Genomic DNA, 23,445 nt, shown 5'->3' with positions numbered 1-23,445 from the left:
AGGTTGGAAGTTCTTTGGCATCTCTCGCAGGTCCGGACCACCTGCACAGCGTCGCTCATCATTGTTGGCCAATAATACCCCTGCCGAAGTGCCTTCTGGGAAAGAGACCGAGCTCCGATGTGACTGCTGCAAATCCCCTCGTGAATCTCCCTTAGGATGTAGTCAGCCTCGACAGGCCCAACGCACTTTAACAGCGGTTGAGTGAAGGATTTCTTGTAAAGGTCTGATCCGACCAGTAGAAACTTGGCAGCCTGGCACTTGAGTTTCCGACTCTCTTGTTCCTCCTCTGGTAGCCATCCCTTGATTAGATATGCTATTATGGGATCCATCCAACTTTCTGCCCCTTCCACGCATAGTTGCTCCGCTTCTGTCTCTATGCTCATCTGGGGCAACGATTCCATGTAGACAACTCGGGAAGTCTTGGGGAAGGAAGAAACAGCTATCCTCGAGAGAGCATCCGCCACTGCGTTCTAAGCACGTGGAACATGATTGATTTTTGCTGCTTGAAACCGTGCCATAAGATCCTTGGCTATCGCCAAGTATTGGGCCATGACGTCTTCCCGGGCTTCAAACTCCCCTGTGACCTGTTGCACAATTAAATTCGAGTTAGAATATACCTCCAAATCCCTGACTCCTATCTGTTCCGCTAGTTTGAGCCCGGCAATGAGCGCCTCGTACTCACCCTCATTATTAGAGGCATTGAATTAGAAGTGGAGGGCATATGGCCAAGCCTGGCCATTGGGGCCCTGGAGTAGTAATCCCGCACTGCTGCCTCTGACACTGGAGCTGCCATCCACAGAAAGAGTCCAAGTCTGAGAAACCCCTTCGTCTGCTTCCACTGGCAGGGTGCCCTCCACGATAAAGTCAGCAAGAGCCTGTGCCTTGATAGCTGGCCGAGGTCGATAGTCGATGTTGAAAGCACTTAGCTCCACTGCCCACTTGAGTATCCTCCCCGATAAGTCCAACTTTCCCAATACGTGCCTCAATGGTTGACTTGATAGGACGATAATATGATGTGCCTCGAAGTAAGGCCTCAACTTTCGAGTGGAGATGACTAGGGCATAAGCCAACTTTTCTATTGGAGTATACCGAATCTCAGCTCCGGACAATCTCTTGCTCACATAATAAATCGGCTTTTGAACTTTATCCTCCTCCCGTACTAAAACCGAACTGACGGCCTCATCCGAGGCAGCTAGATAAGTGTATAGGGACTCTCCGGGCTATGGCTTAGCTAGGACTGGGGGGTGACTAGACATTGTTTCAGTTGCTCAAATGCCTCTTGGCATTCCTCTGTCCATGCAAAATTCTGGACCCGAGTCAAGGCCTTAAAAAATGGCAATTGCCTCTCCGCAGATCTTGCCAAGAACTTCCCTAATGCCGCTATCCTCCCGGTTAGTCTCTGCACCTTCTTGATACTACGAGAAGAAGGCATCTAGAGAATGGCTTTTATCTTCGAGAGGTTAGCCTCAATACCCCGATAATGCACCATGAACCCCAATAATTTACCAGCTGTCACCCCGAATGCATACTTAGCCGGGTTGAGCTTCATTTGATACTGGCGCAAGGTTTTGACGCACTCCTCCAAGTCGTTTGGATGCTGCTAGGCCAAGAGACTCTTAACCAACATATCATCGACGTAAGCCTCCATGTTTCGACCGAGTTGAGCTTTGAACAACTTGTTGACTAACCTCTGATATGTGGCTCCGGCGTGCTTCAACCCAAAGGGCATGACTCGATAACAATAGGTGGCCTTATCTGTGATGAAGGCTGTCTTTTCCTGATCCTCAGGGTGTAATGGGATTTGGTGGTACCCTTGGAACGCATCCAAGAAACTCATCAGTTGACATCCCGCTGTTCCGTCAATCAACGTGTCAATCCTGGGCAGAGGGTAACTGTCTTTCGGGCAGGCCTTATTAAGATCTTTAAAATCAATACAAAGCTTCCATTTTCCCAACCCCTTAGAAACAAGGACCACGTTGGCTAACCACTCTGGATAGTCGACCTCCTGAATATGATTAGCCTCCATAAGCTTTTCCATCTCAGCCTCTATAGCTTTAGCTCGCTCCAGGGCAAACTTTCTCTTCCTTTGCCTCACCGGCACGTAATCAGGGTAGAGTCCCAAGCGATGGGTCATGACAGCCGGGTCTATCCCCGGCATATCCAGTGTAGACCAAGCAAACACGTCTTGATACCGGCGCAAGAGTGAAAGGACCTCGGACCACAAGGGCTCCTGTAACTGAGAACTGATCTGCATTGTCCGATCGGGCTCTTCCCCTAGCAAGACTTCCTCGAGCTCGTCCACCGGCTACGAGGTCTTGGGCTTCTCCGGACCTTCCAAAATAAAACTGGTAACCACCATGGGAGGAGCGGCAGAACTCTGTCCCTCCCCCCTTGCCGATCTCTGACCTGCTCCTATACTTAAGGCTTTTCCCTGTTTCGTTTGCATCAGGCCCTGACCGTCTTGAGGGATAGCATCCTGGTTCAGCCTTGAGTCTGACTCTGACCCCTTGGCTATAGTGGCACTCAAAGAGGCTATGTAGCATTCCCTAGCCTGCCGTTGGTCCCCTCTTACCTTGCCAATCCCTCCCGGAGTAAAGAATTTCAACACCATGTGATATGTGCTTGGTACCACCCTCAGGGCACTAAGCCCGGACCTACCAAGAATCATATTGTATGTCGAGGGCACATCAGCGACCAAAAAATCCAACGTCACCTGGGATTTATGAGAGCCACTACCGACTGTTAGGGGTAACCGGATCAACCCCTTGGAATGAATCACCATTCCATCAAAACCAACCAAAGGGACACGAACTGGCCTCAGCTGTTCGAGAGTGAACCCTATCCCTAGGAATGCCCTCTTGTAAAGAATCTCCGAAGAGCTACCCGGGTCCACGAGGATTCGCCTCATCTCCCACTCTCCTACTTGAGCAGTGATCACCAACGGATCTGAATAGTTGGGGTAGCTCGGAAGATCCTCTTCGGAAAATGTGATGACTACCTTCTCCTTTACCACGCTCTTGGGAGCAGTTGAGTGAGGCCCTGGAACTGTTCCCACTGCCAATGTGTATAAGATAAACTTCTATCCTCCCTCCTCAGCGGACTGTTTTCCTTCTCTCTAGGGCGGTGTTCGACTTCGTTCTCGAATGCGATCACGAGTAGGGGACCTCCTTCTGTGCTCCGGTTGGGATTCTACCCTGCTCAAGTTCACACCTCCTCGACTAACGAAATCCCGGAGGTAACCCCTGTTGATAAGCTCCTGTATCTCTTCTTTCAATTGGATGCAGTCCTCTGTTTCATGGCCGTGGTCGCGGTGGAAACGACAATACTTCTTTTTGCTTCTAGTGTTGGGTGGAGACTTCAGTGGGGGAGGACGTCGCAAATAATTCTTGTCCTCCAGTGCCAAGAGTATCTCTGCTCGACTAGCATTGAGGGGAGTGTAACTCACCGGGCTTCCCCGTGCACCCCCTAAACCCAGGCGATCTGGAGCTCGGGAGGGGCGGTAGTCCGTCTTCTGTTCCACCATCGGCTTTTTCTTCTCCTTCTCTCTTTCTTTCTTGTCAGGCTGTTCAGCCCTCTTTACCTTCATCACCTCTTCCGCATTGATGTACTTATTAGCCCGTGTAAGGGCTTCTGTGAAAGTACGAGATGGAGTCATAGCCAAGGAATGAGCGAATGGTCCAGCCCTCAGGCCATTCTAGAGAGCCACCATTGCGATCCGCTGATCAAACTCGTCAATGCTCAACGCCTCCTTATTGAACCTAGCCACGAAATCCCTTAGGGATTCACCCTGATTTTGCTTGATGTTCACCAGAGCCATGGAAGACTTCCGGTGGCGCTTCAAGGGAGCGTAATGGGCTAGGAAACAAGTCTTCAGCTCTTCCCAACTGTTGATGGAACGATGGGGAAGGCAGGAGTACCACGTTCAGGCATGACCTCCCAAAGTAGCCGAAAATGCCCGACACCACATCGCGTCAGACCCCGATTGCACCAGCATGTGGGAGGAGAAAAGTTCTACGTGATCATAGGGGTCGGTGTTTCCATCATAGAGCTTGATGGATGGGATACGAAACCTTTCTGGTGGAACCTCTGACATGATGCCCTTGCTCAAGGGTTGATTTGAGTCGAGGTAAGGCAGCTCTTCCTTTCCTTTTTTGAGTTCTTGGACTTGCCTCTCTAGGAAACGCAGTCGCCTCTCCTGAGCAGTCCCTCCTTCTCGTGAGGGGGAAGAGGTAGAACCTGCCGCCTCAGAGGGGTGGATGTCCTGACCCAACTGGCGGGATTGACGAGGCTCCCGAGTAAGAGGAGGCGACTGGTGCTCCGCCCGTTGAGAGGGCACGTGCTGACGATGTTGTTCATTCTGGTGCAAATAGCCAGTTAACAACTCTGTTAACTGTTGGACCTAATTCTCTAGCCTGGTGAGTCGATCCTCCGGTACTGGATTAGCTGGAGGGGGTGGATTCTCCCCTTGCGGTGGGACCTCTAAATTAGCTCTAGCCTGGCTTCGAGTCACATCCCTTCGGGGAGCCATGTGGGTAGTTATGGTCAGGAGCGAAAGTCGTGTGATACCTGCGGAAAGACCGAGGTCCGAGGTGAGGAGTTGAAGTCCGAAGTACGAGGTAGAGAAAGAAGAGGCTAGCGAGTCTGGACGTCGACCCCACGGTGGGCGCTAAATGATGATGATTTTTGGGACCGACCACCACGTGCCACCTCTGCGAATGGACCTCGGACTTGGCGATGTCGGACCTCGGTGATAGGACCTGCAAGACAACGGAGTGGTGGGGCTAGGGTATCCCGGGGTGGACTCTGACGCTCAAATCAGTAGAATAAATGCAAGTCGTAATAAATGTAAGAGTTGTAGAACTTGGCCTACCTGATGAAGATTCTTGTCCTTTATATGTAGACCCGTTATGGGGTACCCGAGATAAACCCGTGATGAGCGGGGGCACGACTCCCGAGAATCTCGGTCAAGGTGGAACGGGTCTTGCGGCCCGGCTCGTATTTCTCGGGCTCCGCTCCAGATTGTTGACTTGCCACGTATCAGTTTCTCGAGCGATCCACACGATGGGTAAGACTGTTGGCGCGTAGGGATATTTTGATAGTTTTAAGTAGTGTCACATCACTTACCATCCTGGTAAATTCATCGATGAGTGTGGAATCTGTCGAATAATCTGCCCAATTTTCAGACAGGTCATTCTTCCATTAAATCATTTTCATATTTTACAATGGACCATTCTTCTTGGGGCCGAGCATGGAGCACTCTTTTTTGTAGACCGAACTCACACTAGTTATTAGTAATTTTGGTTTATATGACATCCTGGACCTCAGCCATTTTAAACCACTTGTTTGCTCTGGTTTTATATTCTAATCATGCACGCATATAATAGCATTAGCAATAATTGAACAAAAAAATATTTAATGTTTTAGAAAAGTAGGGAAAATTTTCTGAAAAACTTAAAAGAGTTTAGTTCATTCAAGAATGCAACAGATAACAACAATCTTCAGGAATGACAATATCTACTCACTGTCTCAGTGCCAATTCAACTTCAATTCTTCTAGTAAAGCCTTCAAGTTAGAGTAAGATGATCCACCCTTTTCAACAGCCTTCTTTGCCGCTTCTCCTAATGCCTTTGCTCGGCTTCTCATCTCCTCAGCTTCTTTCCCTGCCAGTAATATTTGTTCCACTGCCCTTTCTATGTCTTCCTTCTTTACATCTACCTTACTGTCATCTGGCCATGTGCACCATTCCGGATCCCCTACTCTTACTCCTACCCTTATAACTTCTGTCACCAGCTTTTCATTGTAAAATTGTTCGCCAGAGAGTGGCCATGTGATCATCGGCACTCCAGCCGTGACCCCCTCCAGGACTGAGTTCCATCCACAGTGAGTCATAAACCCTCCGACTGCTTCATGCTCCAATATCAGTACTTGTGGCGCCCAACCCCTTATTATTAAGCCCCTGCCCTCCAACCTGCTCTCAAACCCCTCCGGCAGCCACTCTTCCTTTTCTTCTTCCTTTGTTCCCTCCTTCCTCACTACCCAAATAAATTGCTGCCCAGAAGCTTCTAACCCCCTTGCCAGTTCAAGCAGCTGAGCAGTTGAAAAACGGGAAAGGCTCCCAAAACACACGTATAGAACTGAGCTTGGCTTCTTTGCCGCAAGCCAACTCAAACATTTGTCTTCATCAATGCTGGATCTATTTCCTCTGCAAAGTTTGTCCTCATTGTCTCTGTTGCAAAGTGAGACAGGACCAATATGCCATGCCCTTCTTCCCATCACCATCCTGTAGTACTCTGAATATGCCGGTTCTAGCTCGTGAAAGCTGTTTATGATTACTCCGTAGCTTCTCAACTCTGCTTCCCTTGTTTTTTCAATGAACTGAGCTACTTGGTTTTGGCTTGCAACTCCTATCTGATTTAATATCTGTCGTTTTGTCAGCTTGATTGTGTGTGGAAGATCAGTCACAAGAAGGGCTTCTGGCTCTGATTCAACGTTCTGGTAAGATTCTCGTCGGTGAACAACATCAGTGACACAAAGTGCATAGGCACTGGTTCCAAAGAAAAGCAGGCTTGGAATCCCAATCTTCCCTGCAACTTCGGTAGCCCAAGGGTAGAACACATCGGCCACAAGGCAGTCAGGGCGATCCTCCTCTAATAGCTCTTCAAATGGTTGTTGAAGCAGCTCAGTGGCCCTGTGAATTTTAGAGGACATTTCTGGAGAAGTAATGGAACTGACATTCTCGCATCCTTCAGGCAACCCAGCTTCTGCAAATGGGAAGTTAATGCGACGAATACTGATCTCGAGGCCAAGTTCTCTCTCCCTTAGGATTGTTTTGGAGAAGAGATCTGCATTCAGAGGTGTCAAAACAATGGTTGCCTTCACAGCATGGCCTGCAAATAGCCTGGCCATGTCTACCATTGGGATCATGTGTCCATATTCAAACATTGGGAAGAAGTAGATGTGAAGCTTGTCAGATTGTGAGCTCATCTTGGCTTCTGTTTGGGTTGAATAACAACTGAAATGAAGATGATGAAAGAGAGAATGGCTGGGATAAGGTTGCGGGATGGAGGTCTTGAATCTCTATCACAAGCCAGACTGTGCAGCATTTGTTGTCACGTCAAGACCGAATGATGTAATTATTTTTGAATGTAAGAAAAATGACAAAGCTGTCCAACAAATTGTATCGTACGTGTGGGGTGCATGGAGGGTGAATTGGGCAAACTCACTCTCCACACCACATATTCAACTGCTCTCACTTAACATCTTTATCATGATTGATATATTAATCAAAACATAACAAACCCTTCTACGTTGGAACTAACTAAAAAATAGTCTAATCTCTTAAAATAATATAAATTTGCAAGGAATAAGCAACAAACAGGCAGAAGCCATCCAAAGGCATGTGGCTGATCAGAAAGTGAGAGGGCAACAGATATATAGCCGACGCCTGATGACAGTGGCAGCGGTGGCGGTGCTGATTCTTTTAACGTTAATTATTGTGAAAGAAGGGGCTTGGGTTTGGCCCGTGACCATCCTTCTGATCCAATCAATCATTCTCCTCCATGATTTGATTTCTATAAACAGATTAGAAACATCGACCGAGAGAGAGAGAGAGAGAGAGAGGCGTCCATGTCTAGGTCCATATCCCATGTCTACTACCATTGGGATCGTGTGTCCATATTCAAACATTGGGAAGAGGTAGATGTGAAGCTTGTCAGATTGTGAACTCATCTGTTTGGGTTGAATAACAGCTGAAATGAAGATAATGAAAGGGAGAATGGCTGGGATAAGATTGCGGGAGGGAGGTCTCGAATCACTATCTCAAGCCAGATTGTATGGATATGGATGGATGATGTCTAGATTTCCTGCTACAGCTATAGATTAAACAAAACTTTTCTTTCCAATTATTATGTGGTAGAAATAAAACAAAGCAAAGCTTGTCAGATTGTATGGATATGGATCGTGTTTGTTCTCAAACGGGCCTCATTTGCAGAGGCCCATCATCTGTGGTGGGCTGGGTTGTTCCATCGTGGGCCCTGGCCTATTATAGTGAAAGGCCTAAATCCATGGCGGAGCTCCAGAGCCATCCGTGGGAGCATGTGTGAAATGAACCTCATTCCATTGCAAATCCACACTTTCGATTTTTTTTCATTTTGGAAATTTATTTTCTTGCAGAATTTTTATTCGTAAACTACATTATAAATACTATCAATACAAATATACACCCTAAACAATTCAATATATCATTATTTCTTAAACTCTTCTCTCTCTTTTTACCCTAAACAATTAATTTTCTGACAAAAATAATTTATAAAATCGTTACTGATATGATGGGGCACTCTGATTTATGAAGAAATGTTTAAAATAATCCAAATCTAAGACTACGTGTCAAATTAGAGATGGCCCAAAAGACCAAATAATCCAAACTAGCCTTGAGGTGGGGCAGTGGCTAGCAGAGCCGGCCTTGGCCCAGCACTACAGTTCAGGGCCCACAACTGAGGGCCCAATTATTCAAAAAATTTAATAAAATATATATTATATTTATTTTTTCCCCCTATTTTCTCTCTCCCTCTCCACTCAACCTCATCGGGTCAATCTAGAAAAATTGTCCCCTATACTTTACATTTTGTCTCCAACTACCTCTTCCACTTCTACAAAATTAATCTCTTTATTCCCCCACTATTCTCTCTTCTCTGGCACCCCCAATCTCCTTCCCCCTTGGGCAAAAATATGAAATCTAACGTCATTCTCTCTATTTCTCTTTCTTTAATTTTCTCTCAACAGTATATCAATAAATCATTGATTTTGTAAAATCTAACCGTTTGATCGTATTTTTACTGTGAAAGTGTTCTCGATTTATAAGAAATTAAGTCTTTTAAAATTTTTAGTAATTATTTTTAGTTTTTAATACAAATCCATGATATATATTTCAAGTTTTAGTTATGTACTGTTATATTTGATTGTTAGGAACGTTAATTACATAAGAAACAATATTTATTGCTAAATCAGTGAGGTATAATGGATTCTGCTCAAATTACACTCTTATACCAAATTAGGAAATTTGTAATTTTTTTTTTGTTTTAAAAATTTTCTGCCTTGAAAATTTGTAAATTGTAATACATATCTTTATTAACTTTTTATTCTTTATTATTTGATTCAACATAAAACTTGATTGAGATTCTTGTTCTTTATAATTGGAAGTTTCAAGTGAAAGAAAATATGTTCAAAATCTAAGTTTTATTGTTCTTTGTTAATTAATTTTATTTTTTATATTGTGTTGTGTTTATTATAAAAATTAAAAAATATTTCCTAAGAAATAATTTTCTGGAAATCTCAAGAGACAAAGAAAGAAAAAAAAATAAGAAATTGCTCAAAATTTAAGAGGATCTTTAAATAAATATTTTGTTAAACAAATCCACACTTTATTTAAAAATTTAGATAAAGATTTACTAAATGAATGTGAACAACTAATTCAATTGGAATAATTAGTAGAAAATGAGAATGAAGTGAATGAAGAAATTGGTAATCTAGATGAAAATGAAAATATTGATGAATCTTTTTTTGAGAAAAATAAAAATATTAATGAACCTCGTCATAAAATTAATTAATAATTTTTATTTAATTTATATAAAAAGGTACACTTAACAAAATTTATCCTGAATCTTAGAAAACCCATGACGGCTAGAGAGAGCCTAAAGCCCAAGGCATGTGTCAAACAAATTGTATCGTACGTGTGGGGTGCATGGAGGGTGAATTGGTAAACTCACTCTCCACACCACATACTCAACTGCTCTCACTTTAACATCTTTATCATGATTGATATATTAATCAAAAATTAACAAACCCTTCTACGTTGGAACTAACTAAAAAATAGTCTAATCTCTTAAAATAATATAAATTTGCAAGGAATAAGCAACAAACAAACAGGCAGAAGCCATCCAAAGGCGTGTGGCTCTGAAAGTGAGAGGGCAACAGCTTACAGCCGCCTGATGCCAGTGGCAGCGGTGGCAGTGCTGCTGATTCTTTTAACGTTAATTATTGAGAAAGAAGGGGCTTGGGTTTGGCCCGTGACCATCCTTCTGATCCAATCAATCATTCTCCTCAATGATTTGATTTCTATAAACAGATCAGAAACATACATTGACCGACAGAGAGAGAGAGATCAATGCGTCCATGTCCATATCCAGATTCATCATCGTTTCGCCCATCGCCGCCATGCCCTCCATCACCATCTCTTTCTTCACTTTCATCATCTTCTTCTTCTTCTTCTTCCTCGCAACTGTTTCTCATGCCGCCAACCACCCAGGCCCAGCTAGAGAAACCATAGAAATCATCATTGGCGGCGGAAGCAACTCTCCGCCGTCTCCTTCGACAGACTGCCCGCCTCCTCCGCCACCACCCTGCCCTCCGCCGTTGTCCCCCTTCGAAAGTAAGCGCATCGAGCTCGTCTACCCGGTGATCCAAAACCTCAAACGAAGAATCCGATCCGACCCGCTCGGCGTCACCAACACCTGGGTCGGCCCCGACATCTGCCACGAGTACAAGGGCTTCTTATGCGCAATTGTCCCCGACTACAAAGTCAAAGCCCTCGCCGGCGTCAACTTCAACGGATTCAACCTCGCCGGCCCCGACCTCTCCCTCCACGGCTTCCTTGACCAGCTGCCGGACGTCACACTCTTCCACGCCAACTCCAACCAATTCACCGGCACCGTCCCTGGAACCCTCGCCAATCTCCGCTACTTGTTCGAACTCGACCTCAGCAACAACAAGCTCTACGGAGAATTCCCCGTCGAAGTCCTCGGCGCCACCAAGCTCACCTTCCTGGACCTCCGTTTCAACTCGTTTTCCGGCGCGGTGCCGCCCCGTGTTTTCAACCTGGACCTCGACGTCCTCTTCATCAACAACAACGGCCTAATGCAGACACTTCCCGACGAGATCGGAGCGACGCCGGCGATGTTCCTGACGCTGGCGAACAACAAGTTCACCGGCAAGATTCCCCGGAGCATCGGAAAAGCTTCGAGGACGCTCCTCGAGGTGTTGCTTCTGAACAACCGGCTCTCCGGCTGCTTGCCCTGCGAGATTGGACTGTTGGGCCGAGCCAGAGTGTTCGATGTGAGCTGCAACTGGTTAACGGGCCCCATCCCACACTCTTTCGGGTGTTTGGCCCATATGGAGGTTCTGAACTTGGCCCAGAACCAGCTTTATGGGCCTGTGCCCGAAACGATCTGCCAGCTGGCCCATCTGGCGAACCTGTCGTTATCGTACAACTATTTCACTCAAGTGGGCCCAATATGTATGAAGCTTATTGAGAGGAAAGTGCTTGATGTGAGGATGAACTGTATTTTGGGCCTTCCAATGCAGAGATCAAAGGCCCAATGTGAGGCCTTCTTCTCCAAGCCCAATAACTGCCCTGACCCGAAGTCATTTAAATGGGTCCCCTGCAGGCCCAATTCAGAGGAGCAGTCCGATCGTAGATTGACGGCCCAAGGTGCTTCACTGCGATCTTTTGAAGCTCTTGTACGTCACCGGTTGTGATTATTAACGGGCTTTTTAGCCTCTTGGGCCTCGTGATTGTTTATGGCATATTTAATAATATAATTAAATTAAATATGTTTAAAATTATTATATATATTAATTTAATCTTCTAACATAATATAATATATATAATATAATAAAATAAAATAAAAAATAACATGTACTAACAAAACTGATCTTACTAAAGAACTCGAGTGAAAGCCCAAATTTTACTTGTCAACTTTTTGACAAGTTAAATTTGAGTTTAATTTATATAAATTAAGCTCAAGTCTATAAACTGACTCATGGGCCGAGCTTAATTATAGTAAAACTCAATTACCCTAATTAGTTCCTTATTGCTTAGAATAATTAAAAGAAAAAAACATAAACTAAGGTATTAAATCGAAAATGGGATAGGGTTTGAGGTGAATGGTTTAGAGTTTAGAGTAAAAATGTAATACATTAGAAGATAATAATATAATAATTTCACATTAGAAGATAATGTAAAAACTCATCATGCTCAAATAATACATACGTAATCTTAAACATGAAGTGATGTCATGATTACTAGAATTAGTTCTGCATTTGGGGGATTTCCCATTTTCACAATCACGAGGCCCTCAGACTCAGATATATGGCCACTAAGAGACCATAAATATGAGAAGAGTCACTGTGTATGTCTCATTACTTTTATGACAATTTTGTTAGGCCACCACTTAGTTGTTCAATGGTTAGTGCCCCAATTCGTGGACTTGTTGATCCATTGGTGATTATTGCCTTTTGAAGCGTGAAATCCCATTAAACCTAGTATGGGCCTTCAAATCATTCTAAAGGGTCGGTTTCATTCTCTAATAGCCACCCATTTTAAACCACAGATTTGGGTGGGGAAAGTGCTAATAATAATAATGTGGAATTTTAATACATGATTTTTTATTAAAATTTATTTATTTTTTTGAATTTAAAGATATGAATTTTAAAATATATGGATATGATAGTAGATCTATTGGATATGATATACGAAAACGTCTCGTGAGTATCGTTTCGACGTTTCCTGTATTAAAACATCGATAAACATCTAAAAAAAGTTTCTGGTCAGTTTTTATAATTTTAAAAATATTTTAAAATTATTTTGTAATATTAGTTAATTATTAAAAAAGAATTTTTGATTTAAAAATATAGAGAAAAGATTTATATTATATATTATACATTAACTTTTAATATATAAAAGAAGTATTTTTTTATTTACCTATTTTTTCACGTTTCGTTTCTTACTTTTCTTTTTTTTTAATTATTATAATGATAACAAATTACTGTTCAGCGTCATCCATTATATTATAACAGAGATCAGCGTGCATTTCAATTGTCTCCAACTCTCTCTCTCTCTCTCTCTCTCTCTCTCTCTCTCTCTCTCTCTCTCTCTCTCCCTCTCCCTCTCCCTCTGTGATGGGAAGCCTCTCGCAATGCATCAAAACCATAATCATCCTTGTCACCATTACCCTCTCCCATTGCTTCACCGCCGTAGTTGCCGCTATATGTGAATGCGAACCACCGTCGCCGCCGGCGCCGCCTCAACCAGAGAACTTAACCTTCCTCGACAAGAGGCTGGCTCTGGTCTATCCCGTCATCCAACTATTCAAGTCCACCATCACCGCCGACCCCCTCGGAATCACCCAATCTTGGGTCGGCCCCGACATCTGCAACTACACAGGGTTCTTCTGCGGCGAGCCGCCTGACAACGCCTCCGCCCTCGCCCTCGCCTCCATTAACTTCAATGGCTTCCAGCTCGCCGCTCCCACGCTCGAAGGTTTTGTCTTGTTTGATTATTTTGAAATTATTTTCTGTACGTAGTCCCAAATGTATACATTTCGATGTTTTCTCTTTTTAACTATTTTCCTTTCATTTCTTTTAGCAGGTTTCATTGACCAGCTCCCTGATCTCGCCATCTTCCACGCCAACACCAACAACTTCTCCGGAACCATTCCGCCGGGCGTTTCCAAGCTCCAATTTCTATTCGAGCTAGACATAAGCAACAACAAGTTCTTCGGTGCGTTTCCGGCTGTTTTGCTCGGCGTCACCGGCCTGGGGTTCCTGGATATCCGGTTTAATTTCTTCGCCGGCACCGTCCCCCCTCAGGTCTTCACACAGAGCCTCGACTTTCTCTTCATCAACAACAACAATTTCCTGTCGAAACTACCGGAGAATCTCGGCTCCACCCCGGTGAGTTACCTGACTCTCGCCAACAACAGGTTCACTGGTCCCATCCCCCGCAGCATCGGAAAGGCGTCGTCGACGTTGCGGGAGGTTCTGTTCTTGAACAACCGGCTCACCGGTTGCATTCCATACGAACTAGGGTTTCTAAGGAAAGCGACGGTCATAGACGCCGGAAACAACCTCCTGACGGGGCCGCTGCCGTGCTCGCTGGCGTGCCTTGAGAACATCGAGCAGCTGAACTTCACCGGAAACCTCCTGTTCGGGGCGGTGCCGGAGGTGGCGTGTGCTGCACTGAAGACTTTGGTGAACTTCTCTCTATCGTATAATTATTTCACGCACGTGGGGCCCATTTGCCGGAATCTGATCAAGAGTGGGGCCCTTGATCTGAGGAAGAATTGCATTCGCGGCCTTCCTGATCAGAGATCACGGTTTGAATGTGCGGTGTTCTTTGCTCTGCCCAGGTTCTGTCCTTACTTCGTATCGTATTGGATCATTCCCTGTAAGCTTCCCCATCCGCCGTTCCCGTTCCCGTTCCATAACGGAACGCGTGGTCATGATAATTCGGTGCGGCCGAAGAGGCATTTGATTTCGTACTCCGCTCTCTGGAGACATAGATTTCGATGACCTTTTCCAGGACGAGTCAATCTTACGGATGAAATAATCAAATAAGCCTCGTTCTGATCGTCAATTTTGTTGGCTTTTTAAATACTCTGATTTTAATATACTCTTAACGTTCGAAAAACTATTCTAATTCTCAAAAATTATATCATTGTCACTGAATTAACATACTTGCATTGATTTTTAATATCATTTAAACTACACTAATTGGTTCGTTACAGAATATAAAATTTAATGATTAATAATATAATCTTACAAACACTTAATTGATTGCAACGCCCATTAGGCCATGACACGGGCCCAAGCCCACTCACAATGACCAATCTCCAGCCCATCATCAGAAACACAGATTATTAACAAAAGATAAAGGTAAACCACGCATCGACTGGCTTTTCCGGCGGTGACAAAGCACGAATCACTTCCCTTTTCCGGCGATCCTTGAGTCCCTTTATGTTCTCCGGCGATGCTTGAGCTCCTGAATCAAACTCTCCGCATCCCCGTACGACGACCCACCTTCCTCCACCGCCCTCTTCGCCTTCTCCGCCAACTCCGCCGCCCTCCTCGCCATCATCTCCGCCTCCTTTCCGCCACCCATCAGCCGCCGCACCGCCGCCTCCACCTTCTCCCGCCCCACCACTGTCTTCCTCTCCTCGTTCCACAACGCCCACTCCTCGCTCCCCACCTTAACCCCAACCTTCAAGACATCCGTCACCAGCTTCTCGTTATAAAACTGCTCCGCCGACAGCGGCCACGTCACCATCGGCACGCCGGCGCATATGCCCTCCAGCGCCGAGTTCCACCCGCAGTGCGTCAAGAACCCACCCACAGCCACGTGTCCCAATATCAGCAACTGCGGCGCCCAGCCTCTGATCATCAACCCTCTGCCGCTTGCCTTCACCCTACCTTCGAACCCATCTGGAACCCAATTGTCAGAATCTAGAATTTTCCCGACAGCCCATATGAACGAGCAATCCGAAGCTTCGAGACCGTTCGCCAATTCAAGAAGCTGCGTGGAATTTAAGCGAACTAAGCTCCCGAAACTAATGTACAAAACGGATCTGGGTGTCTTGGAATCGAGCCAATTCAAGATGGTTTGTTCGTCAATGGCGGCCTTCTGGCCTCGCTCGGCCCTATCCGCAATGTTTCTATTGCAGAGCGAAACAGGGCCGATAAGCCATGGCTTCTTTCCCATTTCGTTTCTGTAGTATTCGACATAAGAAGGTTCTAGATCGTAGAAACTATTCACCACTTGGCCGAAACAGTTTTTCTCGGCGTTCAATGCCTTGCCCGGAAACTCGGTTCGGGTTCGGACGTAGACTGATAGCTGAGACCTCATGGTTTGGATCGGGTCGGGGAGACCCGGTAATAAAAAGGGCTCGTAGTCGGAGCGGACCTTTTCGTGCGGCGAGTGGCGGCGGATGCTCTCCTCGCAGCAGCGCGGGAAACAGCAGTTGCCATTGAAGATGATTCTGGGGATCTCGACGGCGTCAATGGCGTCGGCGGCCCACCGATGGAACGTGTCGGTGACGATGCAGTCGGGGCGCCGGCGGAGTAAGAGCTCGGTGAGGGGTTGCTGGAGAGCGGAGGTGTCGATAAACGGCGGCGCGGACATGTCAGCGGAGGTTATGGCCGCCGGGATGTCGGACTCGCCGGAGGGAAATTCGAGGGTATGGATATGGACGTCGAGGCCGGCTTGCTGGTCCCGGCTGATGGCTTTTTGGAGGACAGCCTCGTGGCTCGGCGCGATGACGACGGTGGTGCGGACGCCGTGAGATGCGAATAGCCTGGCCAGGTCTACCATTGGGATGAAGTGGCCTCCACCCAGATAGGGAAAGAAGAACATCTCGACTGTGTAATCATCGGAATCCATGGCTGCCAGAAGCCGGCCGGAGAAGGGTTTCTTCTGCTGTAGAGGAAATCTGACGAGAGATCTGGCCGGATTCGAAGGCGAGGCTCGTGTGTAGTTGGGATTCGAATTGGGGCTTGAGTGTCGACTTTGTGGCTCCGCCTGTTAGGTTGTCTTTGCGACGGCGAATGATGATAAAAGTATAATGTTTTCTTTTCTCAAAAAATGAAAAATAAGTGGTGTTAATAATTAAAAATATAATATTTAATTTTTAATATATAAAATATTAATATTTAATATTTAAACGTTATATTTTTTAATGGTCTCAAATCTTCCACATTTTTTCATCTGCCAACTTGGGTGCAAAAGGTGAAATCCCTAAAAGGTGAAATCCCTCACCTTAAGGGCCCCCACACATGGCTCCACGCACGTAGGAGGGGTTAATCACGGTACACGACGGTCCTCAAAGTAGGAGGCATAGTGCATAGTGCCCACAAGAAGCCACCCCTACAAGAGGATGAAATTCCCACACTGCGACTGCCATGACTCGAACCTGCATCATTGGGTGCAATTTTCTACCCTATGAACCATCCGTGCTACACCCGTGGGGCATCTGCCCGCCAACTTGAAATGTTAAGGGATGGTTTATGCACTAAGATAGTTTGTTTAAGTTTTGTCGATGAGTTTGTAGTCTATTAATAATAGTGTTATTGTTAAAATATAATAATAAAAATTTATTTTAAAGAGAGAAATCGTGTCTGAAACCAAGTGAGATGCTGATCTCCGAAAGTTTGATCGCTGAAAGGATTTTCTCGAAGAGAAGACCTCCCAAGAGAAGAAAACTACAGAAGGGCCGAGAGAGTCTTACGGATGGAGGCTTTTTCGGAGAGAAAAATGTCTCTCAAAGTAAGCTCAATCTCTCCGAGAGGTAGCATCCCTTAAAAAGATATGACTAGCGCCCAGTTTCGATGGAGGACTCTCAGAGGGGTCTGAAACACCTTTCGAAGAGGAATCGATCGACTTCTGAAAAGATGATGAGTCTCTTTTCGAAAAAGTGCTTCCTGGACTTAAAAAAAAACGGTGATTATCTCGAAAAGACAACAATATAATGACAATCTAGTCTCAGCTTCGGGAATAACTGCAACATGAGACAAATATGAGAAGGCTTATGGGAAGGATCTCCCGTAAAAACCCTCCGATGATCAAGTTAATATGGAAAAGGGAAACTCAAGTTAGAGAGAGAAACTCTCATCTGTGGGTAGGGGTGTCAAAAAATACCCAAAAATCGATGAACTAGACCGAACCGTGCCTTTTGGATTTGTTCAATGATTAGATTCTGGTTTTAAAAAATTAAGAACCGATATATTTGGTTTGGTTACTGATTTTTTTTTTTCAAACCGTGGTTCGAATCGAACAAGAACTGATATTATACTTATATATATTATAATTTTTGGGGTATATATATACATACGCATAAATAGTATCACTTCTTAGGAAACTAGCGAGATTCATGAACTCTTTTATTTCTAGACTTTTATGCGCTATTGCTATACTAAATAATCGATGTAATCTCATTTGATGAGGTAGTTTATGAATTATTTTGTTCTACTTTTACTTCAAGACTTAAGTATTAATGAAGTTATGAGTTTATTTTAATTAACAAATTTATTTGTAATTTTATATTTTGCAAAAATATTTAGAAGCTAAATATTAATTGGATAGAACCGAAACCGGTCCGGTGTGACGGATTGGTTATGATTTGGTTTTATATATGTAATGGTTCGATTACGATTCTTATTTTTTTAGAACCGTTAAAAATGGTTCGGTTATTGGATTCTTATAGAACCGGACCAATACGAACCTTTGACACCCCTATCCGTGGGCAAGGATTTTTCGATGGCGGCTGCTTAGGAGCTAGTGTTGCTGAATATTTCTTACACCTATAAGGTTTTGAACTTCACTGGTAAGCTTTCTTTACACTGGTTATTCAGCTTTTCAGTCGATTGGAGCATTACGCGACATCTCGTGGTGGGTTTTCTCTGGTTCATGGCGGTCTCAGATTCGAAGGTTGAGGCGGCTGGTGGACTAAGGGTCCCGGGCACTTCTTCATTATCATTCCTAGGTTCTAGTTATTTTAATCAAATTGTTTGTCCCCTCTTGCCTCTTGGTGGTTTTATCAGCAGTTTTGGGAGATTTGGTGTTCAAAGTTTAAATTTGTGGGTTTCTCGCCCACCGGTTTATTTGAATTTCAACGAGTCCTGGTGCATTTTTAGGCAAATGCATGGCGGATCTCTACCTAGGCTAGTGATTGCAACATTCATTCAACAATTAGTACGCTATTTATCAAAAAAATAAGAGTGAAGTGTTTATACTCTTCAGTGTACGAGTGAACGTGTAGCACAAATTTAATTTCTGGATGAATCCAGGTTGATTCATTGGGAGATTGTCTATGGAGGTAAATAATTATACTAGAATTTTTGGAATTTTCAATTTTTGAAAAGTAGTGTGCTGGACTAAGCTAAGGTTTGCAAAATGAAGTAAAATGTAACTAAGTGTAGAGAATCTTGAGTCAAAACAATTTCAGTACCAATCTCATAACTTCCCAATAGCTAAATAATTGAAGCACAAATCTGGACAAATTTTAAGGTTCTGCTATTAAAATGTATTCCAAGATTATGGTAGTTCTAGGTTTAGCAATCTCCATACATGATATAAGAAATTCTAAATTAAGCAACTGCAATAAATTAAGATACAGTCAATATGAAAAATGGATAACAAATAATTCATTTAGATCAAGGACTAATAGCATCTCCAGTTCTAATAACCTCCATACATGATATAGAGAGTCTGAGCTAGGCTTATGCTATAATCTAAATCCAAAGATTCAATGCACGCACAACACTCAAATTAATCAGATTTCTGTTCATGCATATGAAGTTCAACTATTCTAGGCAATCTATGGCACTAGACACTATCATTACCCTAACCCAAGTATTGGTTTAACCACACATCTTTATTATTACATACAAGAAATTACAGCGCATGAAAGAGAAAGAAAATTACAAAATGGAAATTTGCGATGTTTAATTCGTAGAGTTTAAACTGCCCAGAACTTAACTTTGAACTCAAATGCAAGAATGAACTTACGTAACTAAAAATGCTTGAAATGAAGCTTCTAAAAGAATAAACAAGATGAACCTGTTTAATTGAAGAATGGAAGAAAGAAAAACAGTGTAAGTGAAGAGATACAACAAGGAAGTAATGATAATAATTGTGTCTCTGCTCTGAAATAACTGGTAAAAAAATTGATGACATCAATGATTTGGAAAAAAATGTTCTTTTCTCTCCAAGGAGCCCCAGTCCCTTTATATTTTTCTACCAACGAAACTCTCAATTTTTAAATCTCCGACAACATTTCTTTTCTGAAACATCTCTCTGCATATTCCCCTCGTGCTTGCGCCCATCCTTCTGTAAAAGTGCCTTTGCCCATGCTTCTGTAAAAGTGCCTTTACCCATGTTTCGCATGCTACTACATATTGACAAGTATCCGGATGCGAGAGGCAATATCTGGATCTGGCTTCTTTAACTTCTTGTATCCGAATGCATAATGTGACATCCAAATATGGTTTGATTAATATCCAAATAGCCTTGGACAATATCCGGATGCATCTTTTGAATCTTCTCTCTTGTATCTAGATGTGTTGAGAGACATTCAGATATATTTTTTTCATATCCAGATACGTTGTGGGGTATCCGGATATCTTTCTTGGATGCTTCTTCTTTCGTATCCAGATGTGCTAAGTAACATTCGGATGCGACATCTTCATATCTGAATGGCCTTAGACGGTCATCTCGATGTGTCTTCATACATTCGGATACCTCTTACTTATTTCGCCATTTACATGCCTTACGCTCAATTTTGATAAATCATTGCAAAATAAATATAAATGTCAAATTATCTCATTTATTTGATAGGAAATGGATGAAAACATATAATATTTGATATATTTAACCACTAATCACACCCCCTCCCCCCCCAACTTGAGTATTGCACCCTTAGCAATTTAAATTCTTTCCTGGGCTATACTTAACCACAAACTTACATTGGTGATGAAATTTCCACTATGGAGCACAAAGATGATATGATACGTAATTTTACCCATACAAGGAAACTTACTTATTCGGAAGTTGCTAGTCGGCATGTAATCTAAAAATTCTGTTAACTCAATCATCTTTTGATTTTATGCCACTAAGACAAATGAGCAATTGTGGGTTACTCACAGCATGCAAAATGTTAATTCCACAGCTTACACATTTTTGTTTTTAAATAAGAATTGGAGACAATCATACTTGAGCTTGTGACTTAATTAACATCATAAAAATTTAACACAAAGGTGAGCACAAAATTCCTGTTGTAATAAACAAAAATGCATCAAAGTTGTAAACAAGCCAGAATTAATCCATTACAAAATATAATTAAAAGGTCCAGAATTATCAGCACAGAATCACGAGGCACTGGGCACTGGAGCTAGGAAAATGAGAGGGGAAACTATTGGTTCTTGCAACGGAGTGACACGAAGTCATCGGATTAATTGTTGGCTCAATTGTTAACTAATTCACGTAGTCTCTTTTGTTCTTTTTTGACTTCTTGTAGCTCTGAAGCTATCATGTCCTGCCCCTGTAGTAGATGCAAACAATGTTCTAAAAGGCAGCCTAGGTAGCCCCTGGCCGCCACGATTTCCTTTAAATAGCCCCTTTAGGCGTCGTGCCTGATTAATCGAGCCCGAGCAGAGCCTAGGCGGCCGATACGGCCAAGGCGACGCCTCCCAAGCGTGTTTTTTGTGCCCAATTTTCCCCTCCCTTTTATATCCTCTCATCTCGTGACCGTGGTTTAGGCTCGTCGGTTGCTCAACTCCATCTCCATCCCAGATCAGATGGATGGATCTGAGCGACGATGATGGAATAGCCGGATCTGACGATGCTACAGGAAGGAGACGATGGTGGAACAATAGCGAAGCTGTGGCGACGATAGCCAATTGGCATGGGTCGGTTTGGGTTGTGGTTGCACTGTAGTGGCAATGGTAGTGATCACCCTAATTTGATAATAACTTTATATATATATATATATATGATTTGTTTATATATATATGAACATATATGTATGTTTGTATATTTGAGATAATATAAATTTTATTTAAATAATTTTTTTATACACCGCCAAGGTGCTAAGCCCCGGCTTGGCACCCGACTAGCGCTTGGCGCCTTTTAGAACACTGGATGCGAATACATTTCTTACCTGCTTTGCATTTCTTTCATTAGTTTGCACAACCCCTCAATAGACTGTCCATCTCTCTCGCTCGTGGCTGCCTGAGGATAAGTTTCTAGTCCTTCTGACGAGTCACCCTTTTTTTGCACCAAGGCTTCACTCATTTTCAACTGCCACACACTCTTATGTGCTAAGGCTAAACATATCTGTGGCATTGGATTAATTGTTTTAACCTCTCTCTTCTCCTTAACTCCATTCTTTACTAAGAACCATGTGATAAGCCCATCGAAAGGTAACTCACTCCTCCTAGATGAGGTCCGACCAACTAAATCAATGATATCAAAAAGATGTTCGACCAAGTCCACATGCACCCCCTTCAAGAGATTCCCAATAAACACGACATGATCAATAGATACTGATGACACATATGCTTGAGGTAGAAATTGAGAACAGACTAGCCTATGCAAGACATTATATTTAGAAGACAAGCTAGCCTTAGTGTAACGGCCTGCTCCCACTGGTGAGGGGTCAATATTTTCTAAATCTTAATGAATTATATCCTCATTTTAGCTTTATAATTATGCTTAAAATAAATAATTATTTGCATTACATATTATTACAGGATGAAGCAAGGAAATTGACTTCTACAATTAATTAAGGGGCATAAATCAAAGACGTTGGATTACCCATTATTGTTGCTCAAATTCATGAGCCAACTATGGAGTCTAGAGGATATTTCAAGTGCACTTAGCCCAACTATCAAATAAAATCCAACATAAGAAAGGCCCAAGACCAATCAAAGGCCCAACAAAGCCCAATTTATAGAAGACTTTTCTTTGTTTTGTATTTTTTTTATGAGTGATTTACTACCTAAAGTCTTTTGTATTCTTATGAGTATTCCACCACCTAAAGTCTTTTGTATTTTTTGTCTTTTACCTAATTTTCTCCCATTAGTTAGGTGAATGTTTTGTGAGTGCCCATTAGATATAATTATGTTTAGTTGAATAATTGTGTGGCTTGTATTGCATCTTGAGGGGTATAAGTAGCTCACTTGGATGCATTTGTTAGGAGGTTGTTATTACTTGAATCAAAGTTTTGTTTTGTTCTTAGAGTTTCTCTTAGAGAATTGCTCTTATTCTCTCTCTTGTTTTCTCTTGTAATCGTACTTACTTTCTTTCTTCTTTTAAATTCCTATGTTATTTATTGTTACTTTATTATCCATCGCCTAAATGGCCGGTTAATTTCTGCCTTTAAATTTCTGCAATTTTAATTCGTGTCTTTTAATTATCCACAGCCTAAATGGCGGGTTAGTTTCTGCTATTTTAATTCTTGTCATTTAAATTCTGTTATTTAAATTACGCCATTTAAATTCTTGTCAATTAACTTTTAAATGGAAATGAGTAGCTAAATTTAATCTTGGATTAAGGCAAGGACAGTGTCCAACGCCAATGATTCCCAAAAAAAGCTGCACTTTAAATGAGTAACATTAATTTAAATTTCAGTATGAGTGAGTTTTAATTATTGGAAAATCACTAGGTTTGGATTAAAGCGTAAGCCTAACTTAGAGTTTTCATGTCACGCATGAGAGTTACTAGAACTGAAAACGCTATCATACCCAAACTCGGATGATTAATTTAGTTGTTTTGTATATTAATTGTAATTGGATTTATGGTAATTGCTTAAATTAGAATCCCGCATATCATATATGGGGATTGCTTAAACTAGAACTATCATTATCTCTAATTGCATTTAGTAACAAACCCTCATATCTGAAATTAAATTAATGTTACTAACCCTGTCTGCTAAAATTTGGGAATCAATGGGTTAGTGCTAAAATTGTCTTAACTCAAGTACTATCCAATTTTATATCCTCACATTAAGCATTTATTTCAACTTCTATCTTGCTTTATTTTCTAGTATCTGTTATAAAAAAAATCTTGTTATCAATCCATCTAAATGCGTGTGCGTGTGTGTGACATTCTTTTCCTTTTGC

General features: G+C 42.8%; 4 protein-coding genes across 5 annotated transcripts; 2 read left to right on the top strand and 2 right to left on the bottom strand.

The window, feature by feature from the left end:
• Window positions 1-2,305: 2,305 nt before the first annotated feature.
• On the bottom strand, window positions 2,306-3,655 carry LOC127802250 (uncharacterized). Its single transcript, XM_052337963.1, has 2 exons — window positions 3,154-3,655; window positions 2,306-3,054 (listed from the first exon to the last, which is right to left on the bottom strand). The coding sequence occupies exons 1-2, from the start codon at window positions 3,653-3,655 to the stop codon at window positions 2,306-2,308; spliced, it is 1,251 nt and encodes a 416-aa protein (XP_052193923.1).
• A 1,741-nt stretch (window positions 3,656-5,396) lies between these two features.
• On the bottom strand, window positions 5,397-16,377 carry LOC127802249 (uncharacterized). Its single transcript, XM_052337962.1, has 9 exons — window positions 14,791-16,377; window positions 13,738-14,008; window positions 12,080-12,152; window positions 11,194-11,247; window positions 10,983-11,082; window positions 10,590-10,889; window positions 10,137-10,526; window positions 7,657-7,748; window positions 5,397-7,077 (listed from the first exon to the last, which is right to left on the bottom strand). The coding sequence occupies exons 1-9, from the start codon at window positions 16,208-16,210 to the stop codon at window positions 5,527-5,529; spliced, it is 4,251 nt and encodes a 1,416-aa protein (XP_052193922.1). The 5' UTR covers window positions 16,211-16,377; the 3' UTR covers window positions 5,397-5,526.
• On the top strand, window positions 10,070-11,573 carry LOC127801559 (uncharacterized protein At4g06744-like). Its single transcript, XM_052336800.1, has one exon. The coding sequence runs from the start codon at window positions 10,171-10,173 to the stop codon at window positions 11,530-11,532; it is 1,362 nt and encodes a 453-aa protein (XP_052192760.1). The 5' UTR covers window positions 10,070-10,170; the 3' UTR covers window positions 11,533-11,573.
• LOC127801560 (uncharacterized protein At4g06744-like) lies at window positions 12,905-14,410 on the top strand. 2 transcript variants are annotated; one of them, XM_052336803.1, is made up of 2 exons: window positions 12,905-13,315; window positions 13,424-14,410. In XM_052336803.1, the coding sequence occupies exons 1-2, from the start codon at window positions 12,955-12,957 to the stop codon at window positions 14,344-14,346; spliced, it is 1,284 nt and encodes a 427-aa protein (XP_052192763.1). In that variant the 5' UTR covers window positions 12,905-12,954; the 3' UTR covers window positions 14,347-14,410. The 2 variants fall into 2 exon arrangements, with proteins under 2 accessions (XP_052192763.1, XP_052192761.1); XM_052336801.1 differs by having other exon boundaries at window positions 13,421-14,410.
• Window positions 16,378-23,445: the final 7,068 nt, after the last annotated feature.

Source organism: Diospyros lotus, chromosome 5 (assembly GCF_014633365.1).
Source record: "Diospyros lotus cultivar Yz01 chromosome 5, ASM1463336v1, whole genome shotgun sequence".
Lineage (NCBI taxonomy): Eukaryota > Viridiplantae > Streptophyta > Magnoliopsida > Ericales > Ebenaceae > Diospyros > Diospyros lotus.
The sequence above is the reverse complement of the archived record's forward strand: the minus strand, read 5'-3'. Positions and strand labels throughout refer to the sequence as shown.